The sequence below is a fragment of the Leucoraja erinacea genome, chromosome 2, assembly GCF_028641065.1.
Source record: "Leucoraja erinacea ecotype New England chromosome 2, Leri_hhj_1, whole genome shotgun sequence".
In the NCBI taxonomy this organism is placed as follows: Eukaryota; Metazoa; Chordata; class Chondrichthyes; order Rajiformes; family Rajidae; genus Leucoraja; species Leucoraja erinaceus.
In genome coordinates this window covers 47,563,344-47,588,716 of record NC_073378.1, presented here as the reverse complement: position 1 = coordinate 47,588,716, position 25,373 = coordinate 47,563,344, and the positions used below count along the sequence as shown (strand labels likewise).

Sequence of the window (25,373 nt, the reverse complement as noted above, 5' to 3'; positions counted from 1 at the left end):
TTATTTTCAAATAGAAAGTAAAAGTTAATAGAAAGTAAATTATGGCATTGACTAGTGGTGTACCCATGGAATGCTACTTGGGCACTAATTATTGCATCCTCCTTAGATAGGGAGACAGTTGCACATTGAGTGATTGCACACCATATCAACCTTATTCAAATTAGCTAATATAATAAAATTGAAAAAAAATATTGCTGATTTTAGGAATATAAAAGCCATTCAAACCAAGAACCAAAGTTGAATGCCTCATACATAGCTCCAATAAAGTCCCATAGCTTCTCCCAACTAAAACTGCCCAATTGATTCTATACAAATACAGTGGCTTTTTACTAAACACACAAACTTCATTTGGATTGGCAGCATGTTGAGTCTAAAGTTGGATTTTTGGCCTTAAATTTAAAGACCATGGAAATATATTATCTTAAACAGATCAGTTCAGTTAGAAGGAGAGACTGGAGAAAATCGTTTTTTTTTCTCCTTGGAACAGAACAGGTTATGAGGATATATGATTGAGGCCTATAAATTTATGAGGAGCATAGATATGATAAACCACAGGAAACTTTCCCCTTTGTCTGAGATAAATACAACTAGGTTTAGTGAGAAGAGATTTGGAGGGGATATGAGGGATACTTTCTTCACCTAGAGAATGGTAAAAAAAAATGGAACACACTGCCTATTGACAATGGTTGAAGCTGGGTCACTGATAGCATTTAGAAAATATTTAGTTGAGCACTTACAGTAAATCACTTAGGTATAGACCATGGACCAGCTGCTGGTTGATAGGGTCAATCCAGAAGGTTGCCTACTGATTGATGTGGATGTGCTGGGCCGAAAGGGCCTGCTCTGCTGCTTGGTTATAAATCTATGTGTTGAATTATTACTTACCACAGCACCCTTCACAGTGAATACTCGTTATGATATTTTTGCCAAATCCTGGTTTGCAGTGATCTACTTTCACACCATTTAGAGAGTTGGCAATGTAGTCAATATTTTGGAACTTTCTTTTAAAAGGATAGTAGTCCTCAATGAAAGACTTGATTCGCATGTATGCCTGTTGAAGAGCAAAAATAAACCTATGATATTATATTGTAAATGATATACCTATTATATCTCTCACTCATTTTCTTAGTAATGGCATCTTCTAAGATAACAAAGAATTACATGACTTTAACAGATTTTCTGGTAATAAATTCTGTAAAGTAACAGACATTAGACATCTCATGAATAAAAATAGGCATGAGAACGTGGCTCCAATAACTTTTAACTGAACTGGGTATGGTCTCAGAATATATAGATTTTTGAAGTAATCTTATTTTAAAGATCCCTGCTTTGTCCATGTAAATCTCTCCTCTTAAAATGGACATTGCCCGAAACTAATGGGGGGGAGGGGAGGGGTTGCTTATATGTACCTTTTCTTATGGTTATTGCATATTGTGGATGATAGAAATACTTTCAGGCCAAAAAAACATCCTTTCCTTCATCCAGTATAGAAGGTAATCCATATTGAGTGGGTATGTGCAGTTAGTGCTGCTATCTTCCAACTCCAGGGACTGTCTGTATGGAGTTTCCATTATCATGTAGGTTTCCGCCAGATACTTCTGTTTCCTGCCACATCTCAAAGATATGGTGATAGGTTAATTGGCTTTGTTGTGGTGGGGGGGGGGGGGGGGGGGGGGGGGGGGGGGGAGCTGAAAGGAAAAACAAGATGGGGGGGGGGGAATGAGAAAATGGGATTGACCTGATGGAAGCCAGCTGGAACTTCAATAGCCATGCATAGCAATAAACAATAGCCATGTTTGGTGTCATGAGTAAGAAAGTAAAATTGCTGTAGATCTAAAATTGCTAGAAAACTGAAATAAAACCCTGAGCAAACAGCATCTGTGAAATGAGGAACAGTGTGAACATTTCAGGTCGTACACCCTTGACCAGAATGGGGGAAAGTTACAGAGAGGTGGAGGAGAGATAGATATGACAGTGGAAATATCTGTAAAAGGGTGATAGTATGGTTGCCCCTGTGGATAAATTGTTGACCTCGTCTGATTAATGGGTTAATGGGTTAAAGAATGGAATGGAGGCTATGAAGGCAGCCTGATCCAGTCCTATGAATTTTTTCATGTTCCTTTGCCTGTATTCTCACTCTTTAATTACTCTCAGCTCATAGGTTTTTTACTCATAGCTTTTGTTTTCACAGCTTTTGTTCCATTTTAATTCTTCAAATGCTCATGGTATTTTTGCCTTTATTGTAAAGAGTTGAGATTTAAAAATAGATAAATATTGTTACAATTGTACAGAATGTCGGTGAGGCCAAACCTAGATCACTGTGTACAATTTTGGTCATCTTATTTAGGAAAGGATACGCTTCCATTCGAGGCAGACCAGCAGAGATTAATTATGCTTCTTAGTTAAAGTGGAGTAGAACTAGTTAAAGGGGAGTAGAACGCCTTTAAGGATAATTGTACAAACACCTCTGTCTATTCATTGCATTTCTGATATGGTTCAGATTATTTGGCATAACAGAGTATCTGAAAATGAAAAAAATGAAACTGGAAAACAACAATTATTTCAGAATCCTATTCTGACACCAGAATAATATTCACACCTCTTTTATTCTCACTAATCTGAAGGCATTTTCCAATCAATCTCTTTGCACACTGCTAAATTCCCAGCTCTCCCGACCCTGATCTGTTTCCTTGATGATTGTTGTGGTCCTCCTTACAGAATAAATGCAGGTGAGGGGAAACTAGTATATGAGAAGAGACGATTGGGGAATGCTGATATAGTTTTTATGTGTAAGGAAGGGTGGTCTGAATGGAGCAGAGAAAGCCAGCAGAGACTGGATGAGGGAATGGCCTGCTTCTGTGCTGTATACTCCATGTTACAAAGACGAGACCATGCATTCTGCTAAGAGCCAATACAGTACACAATATTGCCTGGCTATCCTAGAAGCCAGACAACCTCAGCTTGATTATTTCTGTATCAATAGCTTTTATGTAAGTTTTACTAGCATTTCAAAAATAGCTCAATATGCAAATATTTCATTATTTATGACACGTGTAAAGGATTGATTACCCACCTTTCTTGACTGGTCATCATTCTTCAAATTTAAGATTAGGGTCTACAGACCATGGTTTGAAGTAAGCTATACAACCAGGAAAATCAGAGAGGGGCTCATCCCTTTGAGGCTCCAGGCCAAAGCCAAAATATGTGATCTTTCCTTACTGCATGTACAAGACATTCCCTCGCTGTTGGGTTTTCTTCAATTCTTGTTGACTAGAGAACGCATCTAATATAAGATTCTGTGAAAAGATCCATAGATATGTTCCCTTAGAAACCCTTGTCTGCAATTAATCTTTACTGCAAATCAGAATAAATAAAGATAAATATATAACACGTCGCTTCACTGTGAACAAAGAGGTAAATAAAGTCATACAACCTTTAAAAAAGTGCTATTGATAAATGACAGAACTAAACACAATAATGCTTTTGTCACTCATTTTACAGAATGTGCGATTTGTTGAGAAGATCAGTACTTAATATCCATTCATAACTGACCTTGCATTGAGGGTTTTGTTAAGCTATTTTTAAGGATAGTTAAAAGTCAATCATGTGACACCAAAGTCAAAACAAAGTTATGTGTTTGGATTCACATACCGGCAGACTGTATAAGGCCAGATTTGTCTTTGTGTGAATCCTTTAATGTAGTAATGTCTCTTGGTCATCATAAAAATCAAAATAGGCAAAGAGAAAGTAACCAAAGGTAAATTTAAAGAAACAAACTTTGAAGAGGCTTTTTCTAGCTGAGTCATTCAGATTGTACGGAGAAGGGAATTACATTTCTGGGGGAAGAGGCTCTTAGCTCTGACAAGAAATACTGGGTGGAGAAAGTAGGTATACAAAGCGGGATAGAGAGAAAGGATAGATGACACTGAGTGACATTCAAGTCTTAAGGAAGTTAAAAAAAGGAATGAGGCTGTGGATGAATGGAAAGACTCATAGGTAAACTGAATAATTTAAACGTCGTGGTAGCCGAGACAGCATCCAATTAAGGTTGATAGCATATGGGAAATAATGTAGAATAAAATGGTGTATTTTTGGTTAACGCAATTGGAATAGAATGATACTTGACACCAATATTACACAAAACTGTGGTCAGCCCGAACAAGCAACAGAGGGTTAAACTTAAGCCAGTCAGCTTCAGCCTTCCTTCATATCAATATTAAATTGAAAAGTCTCTGCTGTTCAAGAGTTGGATGATCAGCCATGATCATATTGAATGGCGGTGCAGGCTCGAAGGGTCGAATGGCCTACTCCTGCACCTATTTTCTATGTTTCTATGTTTCCAGGTTATACAAGTTCACTGATGGAAATGAATGAATGAATGATTGCATGTATGAATGAATGCATGAATGATTGAATGAATGAATGATAATGAAATTGGGTTGCTAAAATAAGATCTCTGAAGTTTCCAGGGTGACAGAGCAGTTTCCTTTGCACAGAATCTTAACAATGCCTTTTAAGGTCATATGGTCAAGTGACAGGAGTAGAAATAGGCCATTCGGCCCATCAAGTCTACTCTGCCATTGAATCTATCTGATTTATCTCTACCTCCTAACCCTATTCTCCTGCCTTCTCCCCGTAACCTCTGACACCTGTACCAATCAAGAATCTATCTATCTATCTCTGCCTTAAAAATATCCACTGACTTGGCCTCCACAGCCTTCTGTGGCAAAGAATGCCACAGATTCACCACCCTCTGACTAAAGAAATTTCTCCTCATCTCCTTACCAAAAGAACATCCTTTAATTCTGAGGCTATGGCCTCTAGTCCTAGACTCCCACTAGTGGAAACATCCTCTTCACATCCACTCTATCCAAGCCTTTCACAATTCTGTATGTTTCAATGAGGTCCCCCCTCATTCTTCTAAACTCCAGCGAGTACATGCCCAGTGTCCACGCTCATCATAGGTTAACCTACTCATTCCTGGTGAGTAATTTTAAATTGAATGAATTCAGTCACTGAGACCTGATTAAAACCTTAAGCAGTGAAGTTCATCCTTCTTTCATTGGTTATTGGACCATATAGTACACCATACTTTACATGAATATTATAGACTACTTTCATTTTTTTTGCTGGTTTGCAAGTTATTTTACTTCACAAAGATTATATTCTCAATAATTGTCACCAATAGAACTTGATAATTTGTATGCACGGGAAACTAGAAAGGGCAAATGTTTGTGCCAAATTCCTGGCACAGCAATGTTGCCAGTTGCAGATCTCTCTACATTTCTAATGCTTTGATGACTGTTTTTTTTAGTATGGATTCCACCAGTGCTCTTGTTCTTGGGGGTATATCTTGAGCACTAAACAAGATACAACTGATATTTTCTTGCAAGATTTTGGGCACACAAATGGAGTTGATAAAAACCCATTAGAAGTTCTATCTCTAGCTATAATTGCTGCATACAATCAGCTTTTATGTTTTTGTTTGTATAATATTTTTATTAGAAGCATATACATATCGTAATCAAAACACAATTTGTTTATCAATTACATATTGTTAGTAGCTGGGATCCCAGCTATCAAAATAACTGGGGTCCTCGTTTATCAATTACATATTAACACTGCTTCTAATTGTTTATTTTTATTTATAGATAGAAAGAAAGGAAAGAAAAAGATGAAAAAATAGAATAAATTACCAATAATACAGTTTAGGAAATAGGTCCGTAGATTATAAAACATAAATATTCATCTAATCTTGGATTCAAGTTGCAGTCAGGCTTCCGTGCTGGACCAATGTACGTACCCTTTCAGAAAATCAATAAATGGAGACAATATTCTAGAAAATAATTCTGGTTTGTCAATTAAGACAAGTCTATTTGTTTCCAAATGCAAGGTTTCTGACATCTTCATAATCCACATTTTCATTGTGGGGGTTGTTGGGTTTTTCCAAAATTTTAATATTAATTTTTTCCCAATTAATATACTATAATCAAGGAAATTTATTTGGCTTGTTGTATGTTTTAGGCTTTGTTCTGATATTCCTGATATTATTAGTTTTGGATCGGGATCCAATTGGATATTAACAACTTCAGAAATAATTTTAAAAATATCCGTCCAGAAATTTTTAATTTTTATACAATTTACAAAAGTATGTGTTAAATTAGCCTCTGACTATTGACATTTGTCACAGATAGGGGAGATATTTGGAAACATTCTATTTAATTTTGTTTTAGAGTAATGCAGTCTATGTAGTACTTTAAATTGTATTAAAGAATGTCTGGCATTTAACGAGCATTGATGTATATACTGTAGACTTTCATCCCAAATATCTTTCATTATAGGTTGGTCTAATTCATTTTCCCATGCTTGTCTATATAATTCCGTCGACGGGACCTCACTATCTAAAAGAGTATTATAAATGTGAGATATTAATTTATCTGTATTAGGATGTTTATTCAAACATTCTTCAAGTCTCTGATTCTCTAGTTCTATATTCTTGTGTATGCGATTTAACATAATCTCTAAGGTTGTAAATATCTAAAAACAATATTTGAATGTAGTCCATAATTCTGTTGTAACTCCTGAAATGAAAGAAAAATACATTTTCTATAAAGATGTCCCACCTTTTTAATTCCATAATTTTTCCATTGTACAAAACCTTTATCCAACACAGAGGGTTTAAATGAAGGATTATTTACAATGGGGAGAAAGAGTGATAAATTATCCAATTTTAAAGTATTTTTTAATTGTTTCCAAATTCGTATACCACTATATATTATAGGATTTTCACTATAGGTTTTTTTATTCAGTTTTGTGGGAGCTAACAGAATCGAGCCAATTTCAAAAGGCAAACAATCTTCCTTTTCCATCTTTAACCAGTCTGGTTGCTGATCCATATCTTCCAACCAGAAGTTCATATTTTTAATATTAACTGCCCAAAAGTAAAATAAAACATTTGGTAAAACTAATCCTCCATTTGTCTTGGATTTACATACATGTTTTTCACTTATTCTGTGGTTCTTATAATCCCAAATAAAACTTATGACAATAGAACCAACTTTAAAAAAAAAAAAAATTTTTGGGCTATATATATATAGATTGAAAGAGGTACAGTAATTGCAGAAGAATTTATGTTTATTTTTAAAATAATTATGATATTTGGTTTGCACAGTGGCACGGCTTCTGCCTTAGTGTCAGAGTTTCATCATGATGGTGTGCGCTCTATGCATGGAATTCGTACATACTCCCCGTGTCTGTGTGGATTTCTTCCGAGTGCTCCAGTTTCTTCCCATATCTCAAAGACGTGCGGGTTTGTAGGTTAATTAGCATTTGCAAGTTGCCCCTAGTGTGTAAAGTGTGGATGAGAAATTGGAATTGAATAGAACTAGTATGAATGGTGTGGTCTTCGTGGTAATGGTGGGCCGAAGGGCCTATTTCCACGCCGTATCTCTAATCCACTCAAAGAGAAAGAAAAAATCAAAGTGAACCCGACAGACAATGGGAGAAAGAGGAATTATAATTAACTCCATAGATTATTATCATTATTAGGAATGCAAATGCAATCAAATCAAATGGTATAATTTACTTTCACATCTTCGGTCTATAAAAGAGAAGTGCCCTTTTCTAATGGCAGTCGCTGTCCTCTAAAGTGTGAACAGATCAATTTAATTCCAATTTGTAGAATGTTCCAAGTTATCTGAATAAATCTGATGATATGTTATGGATGTCTTTACCCACATAAGTACAACAAAACTATACATCTATTTATCATAAATTGTTTGTGACTTTGCTTTGCTTGTACAGAAAAATTGGAATCCCCTGAGATCTCTGAATATCTGGGTGTAGGTTTTAAAATCAGTGAAGATTCGAATTGACGAAAGCTTCATTTTGCTGCTGTGATTTGAGGGGCCTCCACTGACACTGAGTGAATCTGTTCTCCAGCACTCACATTCATGTACCAATAATAATTTGGTACAGGTATTGCCTGGATGAACTCACAATTGTTGGACAATGGTTGTAATTGGAAAGGAATATTTGGCTGTTTAACACAAAGCCATCCCAAAAAGCTGGAAAGTGTGCAGAAAAGAGTTACAAGGATATTGCCAGGATTCAAGGGGCTGAGTTATAGGGAGATGTTGGAGAGACTGGGAATTTAATCCTTGGAGTGTAGGAGATTGAGGGATGAATTTATAGTAATGAGGGGATTAGTCAGGGTAAATGCATACATCCTTTTTCCCAGGGTTGGGGAATCAAGGGCAGAGATTTAAGGTAAGAGGGGAAAGATTTGATAGGAACCTCGGGGGTAACTTTTTCCACAAAGAGGGAATGAACTGCCAGATGAAGTGGTTGAGGCAGGTACAATAACAACATTTAAAAGGCATTTGGGCAGATAATTGGAAAATAAAGGTTTTACAGGGATATGGGATAAACATGGGCAAACGGGATTAATTTAGATGGGCATCTTAGTCAGCAGGGAGTTGGGCCGAAGGAATTGTATCTTTGCTGTATTACTATGAAAATAAAGGGTACAATATGGAATGCAAGTTACACATGATTTTTGTTTGTCCATTTTTTTCTCTCTCATCCATATAGTAAATGCAGGTTAATTTGAAATAGCTGGATCTTTGTGATTTCTTCCCAATTTTACCTTTGTGGAACTTGAAGAATCTAGGCATAATCCACAACATCAAAGAATTAACAATCTAAATACACAGTTAAAGAACTTCTGCATCTCAAGATGATTTCAAATACCAAGGAAAATATTTCTGATTTTCTTAAACACTTCTTTAAAAAAGATCTGTATGGTTGATTTCATTGGTGAGTTCCTTTATATTGAACAAGTCATTTTGCAATAGTAGTTGCCGATAAAAAATAAATGCAATCTAATGCAAAGGAAAGATCACATAATTCCAGCCTAAATTTTCTTGAGACCTCTGATTTTCCTTGTTTTTTACACTATGTGTTATCAATCAATGAAATGTGATATTTTTGTATATTTATTTGCTTTTAGATACACCACTCCCAAAGTTCATAATTTGTTTTATTTAATTCCAAGTTTGGAACACCACCTTCAATTGTGACCAAGAATTAATCGTTTTCCTTAAATCCCATTTATTGCAGGAAATATCCATGATGTCAGAAAGTTTAGTGTCCCTTTAAGAGCAGAAATATTACGTGTAAGATTCAGAGTTACACAATCAAAAATAGAGGCTGTAATGACCAACTTATAAAGAACATCTAGGAAGGAGAATTATACTGTTAAAAGATGATCATCAGTGACAAAAGTATATATTAAAATATCTGGAAAATCATACTGAAGTCAACTCAAAATGCATGATATGCAGCCAAATCACTTCCAAGCAGAAGCACCAAGTTGGCAATGGTTCCCTTCAATATATCTTTTATTTGATTTGTGTTTTCTGATCCAGTAGGTTTTAGATATTTTAAAGTTTCTATCTTTCTTGCAAAACATCTCCTGCATTGTGCTTTAAATAACTCATTTAAGTTCCTGGGAACCATCATCTCCAAGGATCTTAAATGGGGGGCCACAATTGACTCCACAGTCAAAAAGGCACAACAGAGGATGTACTTCCTGCAGTAGCTGAGGAATCGCAACCTGCCACAGGCAATGATGGTCCAATTCTATACGGAGAATCTGCCCTCACCTTCTTCATCATGGTCTGGTTTGGCTCAGCCACCAACACGACACCCAGACGCTGCAGCGAATCTTCCGATCAGCTGAGAAGGTTGTTGACTGCAACCTTCGCCCCATTGACGAACTGTACACTGCAAGGGCCAGGAAGCAAGCGGGTAAGATCATCTCTGACCCCCCTCACCCTGGCCACAAACTCTTTGAATCACTTCCGGCCGGAAGGCGACTCCGGACTATCAAAGCTGCCACAGCCAGACGTAAAAACAGCTTTTTTCCACGAGTAATAGCTCCTCAATAACGAAAAATCTGTATCCCCCTTTTGCTCTGGCCATTCACATGTTTAATCAATAATGTTTTATTATTAATGTTTAATGTTTCATGTCTCATTCTTAATTGTCACTGCATGTCATGTTGTCACTTGCGAGCGGAGCACCAAGGCAAATTCCTTGTATGTGAACATACTTGGCCAATAAACTTATTCATTCATTAAAATTGGAACAGCATTCATTTCAAATATGATCAGCATAAATGCACAAAAGACTGCTTTCAATTTTCATGGTCATGTAGATGACAGCAAGATTAATATGGGGGAGAAACTAAAAGTTCATAAAAAGTACAATGCAATATTTCACATTTTAATCTATCAGATGTTAAATTGTATACAGTAGGATTACTACAGTAAATGATGCAATTATAAAAACTCATTTTATGAGGTTATTTCTTCCATGGTGAACACAATATTACCTTTTTCACACGGTCTTCAGACTGTTGGTCACAATATGTATCATTGCACTGATCAGCCCAGCCAAGTGCAAATGGAAACACTGTAAAAGATGTTTTTATCTTATTATATATTCTCACTTTATTTCAAACAGGTAATATATTGCTTCACCTTAACAGGGCAATCGAAAGACATTGAACCACCCTAGAAAGAACAATGATCTATAGTGCCCTCCAAAATGTTTGGGACTATAATAAATAAATAAGAAATAAATAATAAATAAATAAATAAATAAATAAATAAACCTATCATTTATTTATTTGCCTCTGTACTCCACAATTTGAGATTTGTAATAGAAAAAAAAATCACATATGGTTAAAGTGCACACTGTAAGATTTTAATAAAGGCCATTTTTATACATTTTGGTTTCACCATGTAGAAATTACAGCGGTGTTTATACATAGTTCCCCCATTTCAGGGCACCATTATGTATGGGACACAGCAATATCATGTCAATGAAAGTAGTCATTTGGTAGACCAAATCTGGAGTATGGTGTACAATTTTGGTCGCCCAATTATAAGAAATATGTCAACAAAATAGAGAGAGTACAGAGGAGATTTACTAGAATGTTGCCTGGGTTTCAACAACTAAGATACAGAGATAGGTTGAATAAGTTAGGTCTTTATTCTCTGGAGCGCAGAAGGTTAAGGGGGGACCTGATAGAGGTCTTTAAAATGATGAGAGGGATAGACAGAGTTGATGTGGACAAGCTTTTCCCTTTGAGAATAGGGAAGATCAAACAAGAGGACATGAAACTTCAGAATTAAGGGACAGAAGTTTAGGGGTAATATGAGGGGGAACTTCTTTACGCAGAGAGTGGTGGCGGTGTGGAATGAGTATCCGTACCTGGAAGTGGTCCAGGCAGGTTCATTAGATCATTTTAAAATAAAGGGCCATATCTAACTATGGATGAGAAGGGAATGAACTGGCCTCAACTACCCTTATGGTACGAGTGCAGGATTCACCACTCTAAGTGTGAAAAAAAAAAATTGTTCGGCATCGGACTTGTAAAGCCGAGATCCCCCTATTTAAGCTGCCCCTTGTTATATGGTTATATGGTCATGTTTAGTATTTTGTTTCATATCTTTTGCATGCAATGACTGCTTGAAGTCTGCGATTCATGGACATCACCAGTTGCTGGGTGTCTTCTCTGGTGATGCTCTGCCAGGCCTGTATTGCAGCCATCTTTAGCTTATGCTTGTTTTGGGGGCTAGACCCCTCAGTTTTATCTTCAGCATATAAAAGGCATGCTCAATTGGGCTCAGATCAGATGATTGACTTGGCCACTCAAGAATTGACCATTATTTTAGCTTTGAAAAACTCCTTTGTTGCTTTAGCAGTATGTTTGAGATCATTGACAGGTCCAGGACAAGGGGTCGCAGCTTAAGGATAAAGGGGAACATCCTTTAAAACGAAGATGAGAAGAACATTTTTTTCACGCAGAGAGTGGTGAATCTCTGGAACTCTCACCCACAGAGGGTAGTTGAGGCCAGTACATTGGCTATATTTAAGAGGGAGTTAGATGTGGCCCTTGTGGCTAAGGGGATCAGGGGGTATGGAGAGAAGGCAGGTACGGGATACTGAGTTGGATGATCAGCCATAATCATATTGAATGGCGGTGCAGGCTCGAAGGGCCGAATGGCCTACTCCTGCACCTAATTTCTATGTTTCTATTGTCTTGCTGTAGAATGAACCGCCAGCCAATGAGTTTTGAGGCATTTGTTTGAACTTGAGCAGATAGGATGTGTCAATACACTTCAGAATTCATTATGCTACTGACATCAGCAGTTGTATCATCCATGGGGATAAGTGACCCAGTATCTTCAACAGCCATATATGCCCAGGCCATAACACCCCCATGTTTCACAGACGAGGTGGTATGCTTTGGATCTTGGGCAGCCTTCTCTCCTCCATACATTGATCTTGCCATCAGTCAGATACAAGCTAATCTTCGTTGCATCTGTCCACACCCTTTTTCCTGAACTGTGGTTGCTCTTTTACAATATAATACAATACAATGCAATTTATTTGTTGTCATTTGAACCCAGAGGTTCAAACGAAATTTGGTTTCTGCAGTCATACAAACACGAAGAAGAACCAAGACACAACACAATTTACACGAACATCCATCATAGTGAATCTCCTCCTCACTGTGATGGAAGGCAAAGTCTTATCTCCCCCCTGCACTCCTCGTTCTCCTCCCGATATCAGAGTCAAAGCCCCCAGTGGGCGATGGTAAATAAGTCCAGCGGCAATTATAAAGCCGTGCCGGGTGATGCAAGGCCGCGCTCCTGGTCTTGGCGTTGGAGCTCCCGGCGTGCGCTAACAAGTCCCGCGGCCATTTAAAGTCGCGCTGGGCGATATAAGGCCCCGCTCCAGGTCATCCTCAACCCCGCAACTCGGGCGAGAGAAGTCACCGTTGCAGAAGCCCCGAAAAGCGGTCTCCCAGCAGGGACCCGCGGGCTCCCGGTGTCACTGTCCACCAGACCTGCGGTTGGAGCCTCCGAATCTCCTGGGTCGGGCCGCAGCAGCTCGCCACCACAGCTCCGAACTCGGGCAGCACCACGATGGTGGGTAAGTCCGCAACTCCGCGACTGGAGCCCCAGGTCATTCCTGTTGGAGGCCGCTCCACGGTGCTCGGCCCCAACGACAACGGAGACCCGACAGAGAAAAGGTTGGGTTCTCCGTGCAGGGGAAAGATTTTAAAAAGTTTCCCCACCCCCTGCCCCCCACACACATACTCAGTTTAAAAAATAAATAAAAACTACATACAAACGAGACAAAAAACAAAAAAAACGACAGGCGGACTGCAGAGGCCGCTGCGGCGTGAGTCGCGCCGCCCACCCGACACTTTATGCCACACTGTAACCCGGCCATCCTATTTAGCGACTATATGTGGTTTGCATCTTGCAATGTAACCTCTGTATTTCTGTTCATGAAGTTTTCTGCAGACAGTGGTCATTGACAAATCCCCGCCAGTCCCTTTGTGATAAGTAAGCTCACCAGTGCAGTCTTTCTTCTTAAGGATGTTCCAAACAGTTCATTGTGGTATGCCTAAGGTTTGTCTGGTGTCTCTAACAGTTTTATTCTTGTTTCTCAGTCTCATAATGGCTTCTTTGACTTTCATTGGCACAACTTTGGTCCTCATGTTGATAAACAGCAATAAAAGTTTCCAAAGGTGGCGGAAAAACTGGAGGAAAGACTAGGAGCTGAGCGCTCTCTCAAACCTGCATTAAGGAGGCATTTAAACACACCTGAGCAATTGCAAACACCTGTGAAACCAAAATGTGTCCCAAACGTTATGGTGCCCTGAAATGGGGGGGTGGGGGGGGACTATGTATAAACTCTGCTGTAATTTCTACATGGTGAAACCAAAATGTATAAAAATGTCCTTTATTAAAATCTGACAATGTGCACTTTAATCACATGTGATTTTTTCTATTACAAATCTCAAATTGTGGAGTACAGAGGCAAATAAATAAATAATGGGTCTTTGTCCCAAACATTATGGAGGGCACTGTAACTGTGGGGTTACTAGCATCATTCACCAAATTGCAATATGCCATTGTTTCCTCATGATATGTAAATAGAAACATAGAAAATAGGCGCAAGAGAAGGACATTCGGCCCTTCGAGCCAGCATCGCCATTCAATATGATCATGGCTAATCATCCAAAATCGGTACCCCATTCCTGCTTTCTCCCAATATCCCTTGATTCCATTTGTAAATTGTAGGTTTATTCTGGAACGAACAATATCATATTGAGATATACGTGATTATTTGTCCCAAACAAGAGAAAATTTGCAATGCAATATAGTGGTCGGCACAGTGGTGCAGCAGTAGAGCTGCTGCCTTACAGTACCAGAGACCCAGGTTTGATCCTGACTATGGGTGCTGTCCGTACGGAATTTGTACGTTCTCCCTGTGACCATGTGGGTTTTCCCTGGGTGCTCCAGCTTCCTCCCACTATCCAAAGACGTACAAGTTTGTAGGTTAATTGGTCTCTGTAAATTGCCCCTTGTGTATAGGGAATGGTTGGGAAAGTGAGATAATATAGCAGGTGATTGATGGCTGGCATGAACTTGGTGGTCTGAAAGGCCTATTACCATGCTGTATGTCTAAAATATTGGAGTACACTGGTGGCACAATTACACAAATAATGGTCATTTCAAAATATGTTACAGTGTGTGGTTTTCAAAATCAGGTATTTACAAATGATTTTCTGATTAATCAGATCGATGGTCAGAATTATATGCATTATGTGCAGCTAAATCTCCAATAAACCTGGCTTTCTGGTTTAAATATTTTTTTTAAATGAAATCTGTTTCCCGACAATGGGCACGTGGGTAATAATTTAGGAATATAATGTCTTTTACCCGCTGAAATTTCTGCAGCCTGAAATTTTCATCTACTTTTAAGGTTTTTTTCTCCACAGAAAAAAAGAAAACAATTTAGTTGCATTATTATTCTGTTCCATAAGTAGTTTCAGAAAAACTAGCTAGACGAAAAGATTTTAAGAACTTTTAAGAACTTCTATGTTTATTATGGTTTTCACACTCTCGGAATTTTGTAAATGCTATTGACCTAAGGAAATACTTCTTGAGTACAATGTACATTATCTTTATATTCAAATACAGCAGCCTCTGCCTGCAGGTTACAAGACAGAAAATATGTTCTTTGCTTTCAGTCATCTTCTTTAATTTACATCTCGTTCAGACAAATCAGCTGTTATTAACAAGCCTTTGCCACTATCATCGCATGTGTCATTTAGAAATTCTCCTATCTAGGACTTCCCTTTTGTTCTCTCTATCCTCTCTTTCTCTGCAATTTGAAACATGTTTGATTACTAACTTTTCCCAGTTTTGAAGAAAGTTCATCAATGTAAAATATTAACTCTTTCATTTCACAGATGTTGCTTAACCTGCTGAGTAACCGTTTTCATTCTAGTTTTCTAGAATTTACAGTTTTTCATTTGTTTTTTGAAAATGTGAATTTTGTTTTACTGCTGGCCTTGAAGGGAGGTAAGTTGTTGAATAGATTGGAAAAGGTCACATATTTCTTTTTGAAGTCCTTGGATTCTTTTTCTCCATCTTAACAAATATGAGTTTTAGTTCAATGCCTCATCTAAAAAAAGCAAATCAATCAATGCACCCTCAGTGCCACACTTCTTCATTGCTCAAGTCGAATGCCACGTTTTACTGCCTCACAGGAAAGAATGCCATGCACAGTGGGTACATTCTACGATTCCACACCATCAACACAGACTGCAATTTTTCTAATGAGTTGTTAGCTTTGCGAAAAGTCTCACAGGATTTACAAGATGTTGTAAGATTTTGCAGATCATTAAAGGAAACGAGTAAATTACAATGTGTTAATTGGTAAATTGGTTATTTCTATCAAAGTTTTTTAGATTTATTAATCACAATTATACATTAATTTATTCTTAATCATTCATACACATATTCAACCAGAAGAACATTGTATTTTCACATCACGTTTTGCATCTTAAAAAAGCAAATGCAGGCTTAAAAAAAAATAGCCAATCAAAAAGTATTATGCACCCTCAGTGCCACACTTCTTCATTGCTCAAGTCGAATGCCACGTTTTACTGCCTCACAGGAAAGAATGCCATGCACAGTGGGTACAATTTACGATTCCACACCATCTACACAGACTGCAATTTTTCTAATGAGCTGTTAGCTTTGCGAAATGACTCACAGGATTTACAAGATGTTGTAAGATTTTGCAGATCATTAAAGGAAACGAGTAAATTACAATGTGTTAATTGGTAAATTGGTTATTTCTATCAAAGATTTTTTAGATTTATTAATAGTTGTGATTACACAATTATTTAAGAAATACTTGTATAGTTATTACTGAGCTGCCATTGGACATTTCACTACATTAAAGGTATTGAATATTTGAAAGTTATTGTTCTGTTGGACAATCACCCAGATAATTTTATTTATGGCTTCACTTTAAGGCATCCTATTATTATGCAAATGTCTACTGATGTTGGACCATATGTTGCTTGTGAACAAATTCAGCTATTTAGTCTTAAGCAGCCTACAGCTGCGTGTGCAAATCATCAGGTGTGTGAAACTGTATCGGACTATGCCGCCACATCTTTATGAAGGAAAAATGTAACATTGCAGGAGAAAATTATTACTTCAATTACAATAAAATTATTATATATTTCAAATTCACGTTATAGGAGTAGAATTAGGCCATTCAGCCCATCGAGTCTACTCCACCATTCAATCGTGGCTGATCTCTGCCTCCTAATCCCATTTTCCTGCCTTTTCCCCATAACCCTTGACACCCATTCTAATCAAGAATTTGTCTAACTCTGCTTGAAAAATATCCACCGACTTGGCCTCCACAGCCCGCAATCAGTTCCACAGATTAACTATCCTCTGACTAAAGAAGTTCCTCCACACCTCCGTTCTAAAAGCACCCTTTAATTCTGAGGCTATGAAGAGTTCTGAGTCTCAGGTCCGAGACTCTCCCACCAGTGGGAACATCCTTTCCACATCCACTCTATCCCATAATATGCAAACCCACTCATTCCCAAAATCATTCTTGTTTTTCACTGAGCCTAATTTCAATCTTATGAAGTATGTAGCTGAAACTGCATTTATTTGAAACAAAGTTTACTTACCAATGAATTGAAAATTAAATATATGGCTCATTGGTGTTTTTGAGGGCTTGATACTGTGGCAGGCAGAATTCCAGTGGTGCACCTCACACTGCAAGTCCTGGACAGCATCTTCTAACTGCTTCTGCAATTGTTTCTCAAACTTAGTAATCTCGTTGTTATTACACTTATTTGTGTAGAAATCTGCTTCCAGGCGGACACTTTTTTTTGGATTGTGATACACTGAAACATATATGAGTAACAACAAATATGTCAGTAATCTGCCTGAAGATGCAACACATTTTAAATTAATTTATAAAATTGCAGAAGCCCTGGCTGAGATATGTGAATCATTGTTAGACATGGATGAGGTGCCAGATGACTGGAGGGTGGCTAATGTGTCTTATTTAAGAAGGGCTACAAGGAAAGACCTTGGAATTATGGATTAGTGAGACTAATATTTGTGAAAGGCAAGTTACTGGAGAGGTTTCTGAGGGATAAAATATATATGCATTTGGATAGACAAGCGCTGATTAGGAATAGACAGCACGGTTTTGTATGTCTTACGAATTTGATTGTTTTTAAAATAGGTAACCAAAAAGATTAACAAGGGCAATGCCATAGATTGTTGTCTCTATAGATTTCACCAAGACCTTTGATAAGGTTCCACGTGGTATGAAGATTAGATCACATGCAATCCAGGGTGAGCTAGCGGACTGAATACAATGGAAGGAAGCAGAGGCAGGTGCTTTTCAGACTGGAGGCCTGTGACAAGTGGTGTGCCTCTGGGATTGGTGCTGGCCCATTGTTGTTTGTGGTTTATACCAACAATTGGGATGGGAATATACAAGGCATGATTGTTTGCAGACGACACTAAACTGGGTGGTATCAAACATGGTTATCAAAAATTACAGTAGGCTTTTGATCAGCTGAGTAAGTGGGCTGTAGAAAGGCTAATGGAGTTTAATGCTGATTCGTATGAGGTGTTGTATTTTGGGAGGTGATCTTCACAGAGAATGGTAGGGAGAAGAATGTAATCAAGCGGGCAGAGCATGATGGCTGATTTGACAGAGAGCTCCGTACAGTCGGATAAATAGACCTCCCCTAAATTCAAAGTAAGCTAGTATTTGTGTTTTAATGAGTACAGTACGAGTGGGGGAGTCAAAACAAAGAGCAGAAAGATGCAAGAAAAGATGCTAGAAAAGCAAGAAACAGAAGGACAGGCTTGAAGCGACACAGACGAAGACAAAAACAAACAGGCTGGTGGAGACGATGTAACAGAGGCCCTTCATGAGGGATTAAAAAGCATAAGTACACAAATCAGCAACTTGAGAAAATAATTAAAAGCGGACTTCACATCATTCAAAGGCGATTTCAAGCGGTAATATGAGAGAAGAGCTGGTCGAATTTAAACATGAAATGAATCATCAGATGGCAGCAAATGCACAAGCAATACAAGACCAAAGAAAACGGAGGAAGCCGCCACCCGAATAGAGGAGCTGGAAACATAGAGTGTCGCTGCAAACACCATACTCCAAGAAACACTGAAAGACCAGAAGTTACTTGTCAACAAATTGAACGATCTGGAGTCCAGATCCCAAAGAAATAATCTGCAAATATACGGTGTGCCGGAGGGTGTGGAAGGTAGCTCAGTACCTCAGTTTGTGGAGAAACTGCTCAGAAGTGAAATGTCAATCTCTGAAATGACAGATTTACATATTCAACGAGCACACAGATCCCAGGTACAGAAACCAAGCCACAGCTCCCCTCCGCAGGGCTGGATTTAGATGAAGAGAGGCCCTAGGCTATTCCACTTGTAAGGCCCCTCCCCCCCCCCCCCCCCCCCCCCCCCCCCCCCCCCCCCCCCGATGAGAGAGGAAGATGGAAGAGTGCACCAGATTGACACCGATGTACAGTTGAGCGTGGACGATGAGATAAGGGCTGGAAAGCTGCGCTTTTTATTTATTGCTAGTGCTAGTGTTGAGTTATCGGCTTAAAACACTATTATTCTGAAATGGAGGGCAAGGAAAATTATGAAATGTTGTCTAGAGACTACAGTGCGTTGTGACAGCATATGTAAGAAAGGCCTATGAGTGTCAAAAATATTATACACCAGGCCTGTATGATGCTTTTCAAAAAGGGGGGTGACATGGCAGGATTACATAAAATGTTATGTGAAATAAGTGCAAAGCTCAAAGACCCTTGCAGCCGGGGTCCTGAGCCCACTTAAGGGCCCTGGAAGCTCTGGGGTTTTATATGCTCTCTGGTGCACTCTGAGCCTTATTTTGGAGCATTTTTGCACCAAGTTTATGACCAATATTTCAGAAATAATTTGGGTTGAGTCAAGAGTAATGAGTAGTTGGAATGGGATAATTGGGGTCATTGTTGTATACATTTTTTTAAATCAAGAATTGAAGCTGTCCTTGTTTTAATAACCAAGTTGTACTGTAAAATGTTATAAAGGAGCATGAAAACACTGCAAATAAAATACTGTGTTTGCAATAAATAAAACCTTTTTTTAGAAAATGTTTTGTGTGTTGATTTGTTTGCCTGTTACTGTTCGACTGTGTTAGTGTGTGCATATTAAAAATATGATGCAAAATGAAAGGCGCAAACTATGGAATACATATTTTTCAGTATTGTTATCAAGGAAAAGAAAGCTGTTCCAATTGTTTGATATTATTCATATGGAGGAGAAAATATAATTGCTCTAAAACCTACCTTAATTTTGAAATCTCACTAAAGATAGCCCCCCCTTCCCACTCCCCCTCCTCCTTCCCCCTTCCTCTCCCTCTACCTCTCTTTCCCTCCCCATCTCTCTCCCCCTCCTCCTCCCCCCCTTCCCCTCTCTCCCCCCCTCTGTCTCAACCCTACCTTTCCCTCTCTCACATCCCTCTCTCTCTCCCTCCAACGCAGCGAGGTTCCGACTCCGCGCCACAGACATCGCAGCCCCCCCCCCCCCCCCCCCCCCCCCCCCCCCCCCCCCCCGGCCCGGAGACACGGGCACTCCCGCAACGCAATATTCCACTACTTACCTGGAGTAACCACGGAATATCTTTGGTAGACACGAGGCATCGAGATGATTGTGTGGCGTGCAAATGGAGATCTGAACCTGCCCGGGCCCACTGCGCACACGTGGAGAGACAGCGTCATTTTGTGTCGCTACCGCGTCACCTGCTTCCCCCAACTGTACAGGCGCGGATGGTCACAATTTTTTCCCCTCAAAACTTCCAGCGGGCCGGGACCAGAATTTAGGGTAATTTCCTTCAAAGTGGAAACGCTGATAGCTCTCCAATTTTTTTTTCTCTGGATTTTTTTTACTACGGGAAAAAAAACACCTTGGCCGTAGGCCCCCTAGATTTTGAGGCCCTAGGCATCAGTCTATGAAGCCTATAGGTAAATCCGGACCTGCCGAGGCCACCCTAGATCTCGAGGCTCTAAGCTTAAACTTGTGAAGCTTAAACGTAAATCTGGCCCAGCCCCTCCAAGATCCATAATTGTCCACTTTCTCCAGTTTAAAGTTAAAGAGATGGTTCTCAAGCAGGCATGGCAAAAGAAGATCCAACTTGGAGAACGAATGTTGTTTTTTGACCATGACTATACTACCGCTGTAGTACAACAACGTATGGCATATAAACATGTTAAAAGCATCCTAAAAGAGGAAGGAATCCGCTTTTAGACACCATTTACCAAGATACGTATTTGTGATGTATGTGATATAATTAGCATATGTTATGTCTTGTGCGAGGGTACGCATGCGCTGGGGAAGACTCAAGGTGGCGTCCTGGAATAAAGAAGCTTGCTAGTTTACTCCCGTATCTGAGTGTTATTTTAAGTCAGTTCCAAGCACCCAAATACATAACAATTGGCGACGAGGATAAAAAGAACAAAGAAGGAAAGAAGGTTACACAGAAAAGCTGGAGAAACTCAGCGGGTGCAGCAGCATCTATGGAGCGAAGGAAATAGGCAACGTTTCGGGCCGAAACCCTTCTTCAGACTGATCAGGGGTGGGGGTGGGTGGGGACAAGAAAGGGAAAAGGAGGAGTAGCCGGAAGGCTGGAGGGTGGGAGGAGACAGCAGGGGAGCTGAGGAAGGGGAGGAGACAGCAAGGACTAACAGAATTGGGAGAAGTCGATGTTCATGCCCCCGGGGTGCAGACTCCCCAAACGGAATATGAGGTGCTGTTCCTCCAATTTCCGGTGCTGCTCGCTGTGGCCATGGAGGAGACCCAGGACAGAGAGGTCGGAGACGGAGTGGGAGGGGGAGTTGAAGTGCTGAGCCACCGGGAGGTCAGCTAGGTTATTGCGGACCGAGCGGAGGTGTTCGGCGAAACGATCGCCCAACCTCCGCTTGGTCTCACCGATATAGATCTGCTGACATCTAGAGCAGCGGACGCAATAGATGAGGTTGGAAGAGATGCAGGTAAACCTCTGTCGCACCTGGAACGATTGCTTGGGTCCCTGAAAGGAGTTGAGGGGGGAGGTAAAGGGACAAGTGTTGCATCTGCTGCGGCCGCAAGGGAAAGTGCCCGGGGGGGGGGTGGACCGAGAGGGAAGGGAAGAATTGACAAGGGAGTTATGGAGGGAGCGGTCTTTGCGGAAGGCAGATATGGGGGGAGATGGGAAGATGTGGCCAGTAGTGGGGTCACGTTGGAGGTGGCGAAACTGACGGAGGATTATTTTTTGTATGTGATGGCTGGTGGGGTGAAAGGTGAGGACTAGGGGGACTCGGCCCTTGTTGCGAGTGCGGGGATGGGGAGAGAGAGCAGTGTTGCGGGGTATGCGGGGTATTCCTTGCTGTCTCCTCCCCTTCCTCAGCTCCCCTGCTGTCTCCTCCCACCCTCCAGCCTTCCGGCTACTCCTCCTTTTCCCTTTCTTGTCCCCACCCACCCCCACCCCTGATCAGTCTGAAGAAGGGTTTCGGCCCGAAACGTTGCCTATTTCCTTCGCTCCATAGATGCTGCTGCACCCGCTGAGTTTCTCCAGCTTTTCTGTGTAACCTTCGATTCTCCAGCATCTGCAGTTCCCTCTTTAACAAAGAAGGAAAGAAGGACTGTTTTGCAACACACAGTATTGTTTAACAGTTTAAACAGTAAATATGGAGTTGTGTCCAGTTGTTTGCGAGCTGGACATGAGAGGCCTGCAGCTGTACAAGCCGGTGAGTTTGTCAGGCTATCTCTATGTTGTGTCTACGTGGCAAGATGTCGTCCTTCGGATTGTTACACATTTTAGACTAAGTTTTCTTTGTCGAATTCCTCAAACTGAATAGTCTTTGTACAGTTAAGTTTTAGGTGAATTGTTACCCCAGAACACACAATTGGCGACGAGGATAAAAGAACAGAAAAGGAAAGAAGAAGGGCTGTCAAGAAACAAAAAGTTAAAAAGAAGAGGTTGTGTTTGGAAACAAAGTGGAACGGCCCCAAGCAAAATGATTTGGCACCAAATGGTTTTGAATTGGCGCCAAAGAAAAGAAAGGTCGGAACGGGAAGCAAAAGCGCAAGGAAAACAAGTGTAAGTAAGTGTCACCGAAGAACGCAGCCGAAAGCTGGAAGCCTAACCAGCAGGACAGCGACGGTCAACTTACGTGGAACGCTTTCCAGGGCCGTGCAGCCACGGCAAAGGGGCAGAAGAGGCACAGCAGCCGCCACCAATTTCAAGTGAGTTCCAGTGCCATGTACCGTGTAGGCCACGGACAAGTCCGGTGACCGCCACCAACTTTGAACATTTTCCATGGTTGTGTAACCCACAGCCAGCCCCAGTAATAGCCACAAACGTCGGGTGAGGGCCCAGTACCATGTAGGCCATGGACAGGTCCGGAGATCCCACCAATGAAAACCGAGTCTTCAGCCCGGCCGGGAGCAGAGTCAGCACGGTCATGAGAGCAAGCCTGGTCGCATGAGACGAAGCAAGAGAAAGCCGGCCGAGAGAGAAGTGGGTCCCCGCGAGAGAAGCGGGACACAGCGCTTACCCAGCCCCCGACTGCGGGACAGTCCCGACGAGCAAAGCAGCCAGGCGGGCCGGAGAGCCAGCGACGAGCCGAGCAGCGGGACCAGCAGCAGAGACGAGCCGTGGAGCCATCGACAAGCCGAGCAGTGGGTCTAGCAGCAGCCAGTTGGGCCGGAGAGTCAACGACGAGCTGAGCAGCGGGACCAGCAGCGGGAGCCAGCAGAGTGAGGCTGCGCCGCAGAGTCGACTTGGCAGGTGAGTCAGCGGTGAAATAGCGGAGGCAACAGCAACGGATGAGCCAGCGGTAGCAGCGGAGATTCGGAGTGGCCAGCAGCAGCGGTATCCTTGGGAGAAGCTCTGGAGAATCCGAGAGGGGCAGGGAGTCCCTCAAAAGACAAACGGGAGGTGCAAAGTGACAAAAGTCAAGGGCAAAGTGACAAAAGTCAAGTGCCAAGTGACGAAAGTCAAGTGCAAAAGGTCAAAGGCAAAGGGACAAAAGTCAAATGCAAAGAGACATTGCCATCCAGAGGGCAACCCTAACTATTCAAGTTGCATTTAGGGGTATGAAGGTATGGAGAGAGATCCGGAACAAACAGAAGGCGGCAACAGTAATACAAGCAGCATTTAGAAGGCAGAGAGTATACCGTCCATACAGGGCAGCTATAATAGTACAAACCCATTATAGGGCACACCTTCAAATAGAAAGTTATCGCAAGACTTACATAAAGGTACGCAGAAGCGTTGTACTGCTTCAGGCTGCCTACCGAGGAATGCTGGTTCGAAAGCAATTACGGTGCATGCACAAATCTGCCAAGGTCATACAGACTTATAATCAGATGCATAAACAGTGTCAGTCTTTCAAGAAACTACGCTGGTCTGCCATTGCGGTACAGCAACTATAGAGAGCTTGCCAGATAAGAAATGTCCAAGTGAGACATTATAATAGTTTGAGAAAAGCAGTCGTTTGTATTCAGGCCTTCTATCGCGGGATTAAAGCCAGAGAATTGGTTGAGAAAATCAAGGCAGCATGCCATATTAAGTTAGTCTTAATGATGTGCATTACAAGAAAACATTTCTTGATGCAAAAGGCGGCTGTCGTCATTCTGGAAGCTGCATACCGTGATACCGTGATTAAGGGTACGCTACAGAGTTGTGCGACAAGCAGTCATTTCAATCCAGAGATGGTACAAAGCATGCAAAATAGGGCATTCCCAGTTTGTGCAATATCAGTCAATGAGGTATGCAACTATTACCATTCAGGCTACCTACAAGAGTATGGTGGTTAGGCAGTGGGTTAAGCAAAAGAGGGCTACTGTAAAAGTTCAGTCAGTACTTTGTATAAGTTGGTATAGGAAAGACCTAAGGAGACAAATAGATGCAGAACAGAAAAGGCTGAAACGATACAAAAGGATATAGGAGAGACTTCCTCAAACTGAATTATACAGCAGTTGTAGTGCAGTCTCACTACCGTGCTTATATAGTAAGAAATCTTAACACAGCGCAAATCAAAGCCACTGTTGTATTGCAAAGACAATATAAATCCTACTTCTTGATGAATAACCAGAAAGGTGATTTAAGAAGACAAATAGATGAACAACAGAAAAGGCTTAAACGATACAAAGAATGGTTAAATAAAGGTGTGACAATGAGCAAAAAGCTGTTAATACAAAAGTCTAAAGAAGAGAGGCTTGTCGGTCAGGACAAAAGTATGCAGGACCGATTGCGATTAGGACACTTCACTATAGTCTAGCATGAAGCCTCCTTCACTGAGCAATGGACAAATGGTTATAGAAATAGAAATTAGGTGCAGGAGTAGGCCATTCGGCCCTTCGAGCCTGCACCGTTATGCATTGCAGAATCTCATTAAACAACAAGAGCAGAAAAATACGCAGCGAATGGAAAATGCAGAGGAAGCTGCTAGAAAACGAAAACTTGCAGCCATGGATCAGATCCCACCTACAAAGAGGAAAACAAAGTAAATACATGAACCAGAAAATGAAAGGCAGAATATCATGAACAGGAAGAAATTTGAAAATTAGATTAGGACATTTAAAAAGGGAAGAAGCCGAGATACAGGCAGAGCTAGAGCAATTCGAAAGTGTTCGCAATTTACACATAAAGGAATGGAAAATTATAACACATAAAGCAAGGGGTAATGTATTTGGTTTAAGGAAGATGAGTGGAATGAAAAATTATGTGCTAAGTTTAGATACGATTATTACAGTTATGAGGATGTAATGTAAGATGACTGTAATAATGCAATTTTGCAACAGTTTGTTAATCAATTATATTTAATGTAATTGACATGGTATTATCCGCCTCCAAGTTAAAGGGGGAGCAGTGTCGTGTATGTGATA

At 40.6% G+C, this 25,373-nt stretch overlaps 1 protein-coding gene across 1 annotated transcript in view; it reads right to left on the bottom strand.

The window, feature by feature from the left end:
• Nucleotides 1-25,373, bottom strand: part of LOC129709771 (uncharacterized) — a 70,694-nt gene that overhangs the window by 8,803 nt on the left and 36,518 nt on the right. The window contains exons 5-7 of the mRNA XM_055656342.1: nt 17,096-17,314; nt 10,397-10,476; nt 886-1,051 (exon numbers count right to left, since the gene is read on the bottom strand). Coding sequence (XP_055512317.1) covers nt 886-1,051; nt 10,397-10,476; nt 17,096-17,126 — 277 coding nt within the window. The 5' untranslated portion in view covers nt 17,127-17,314. The remainder of the gene's footprint in view (nt 1-885; nt 1,052-10,396; nt 10,477-17,095; nt 17,315-25,373) is intronic.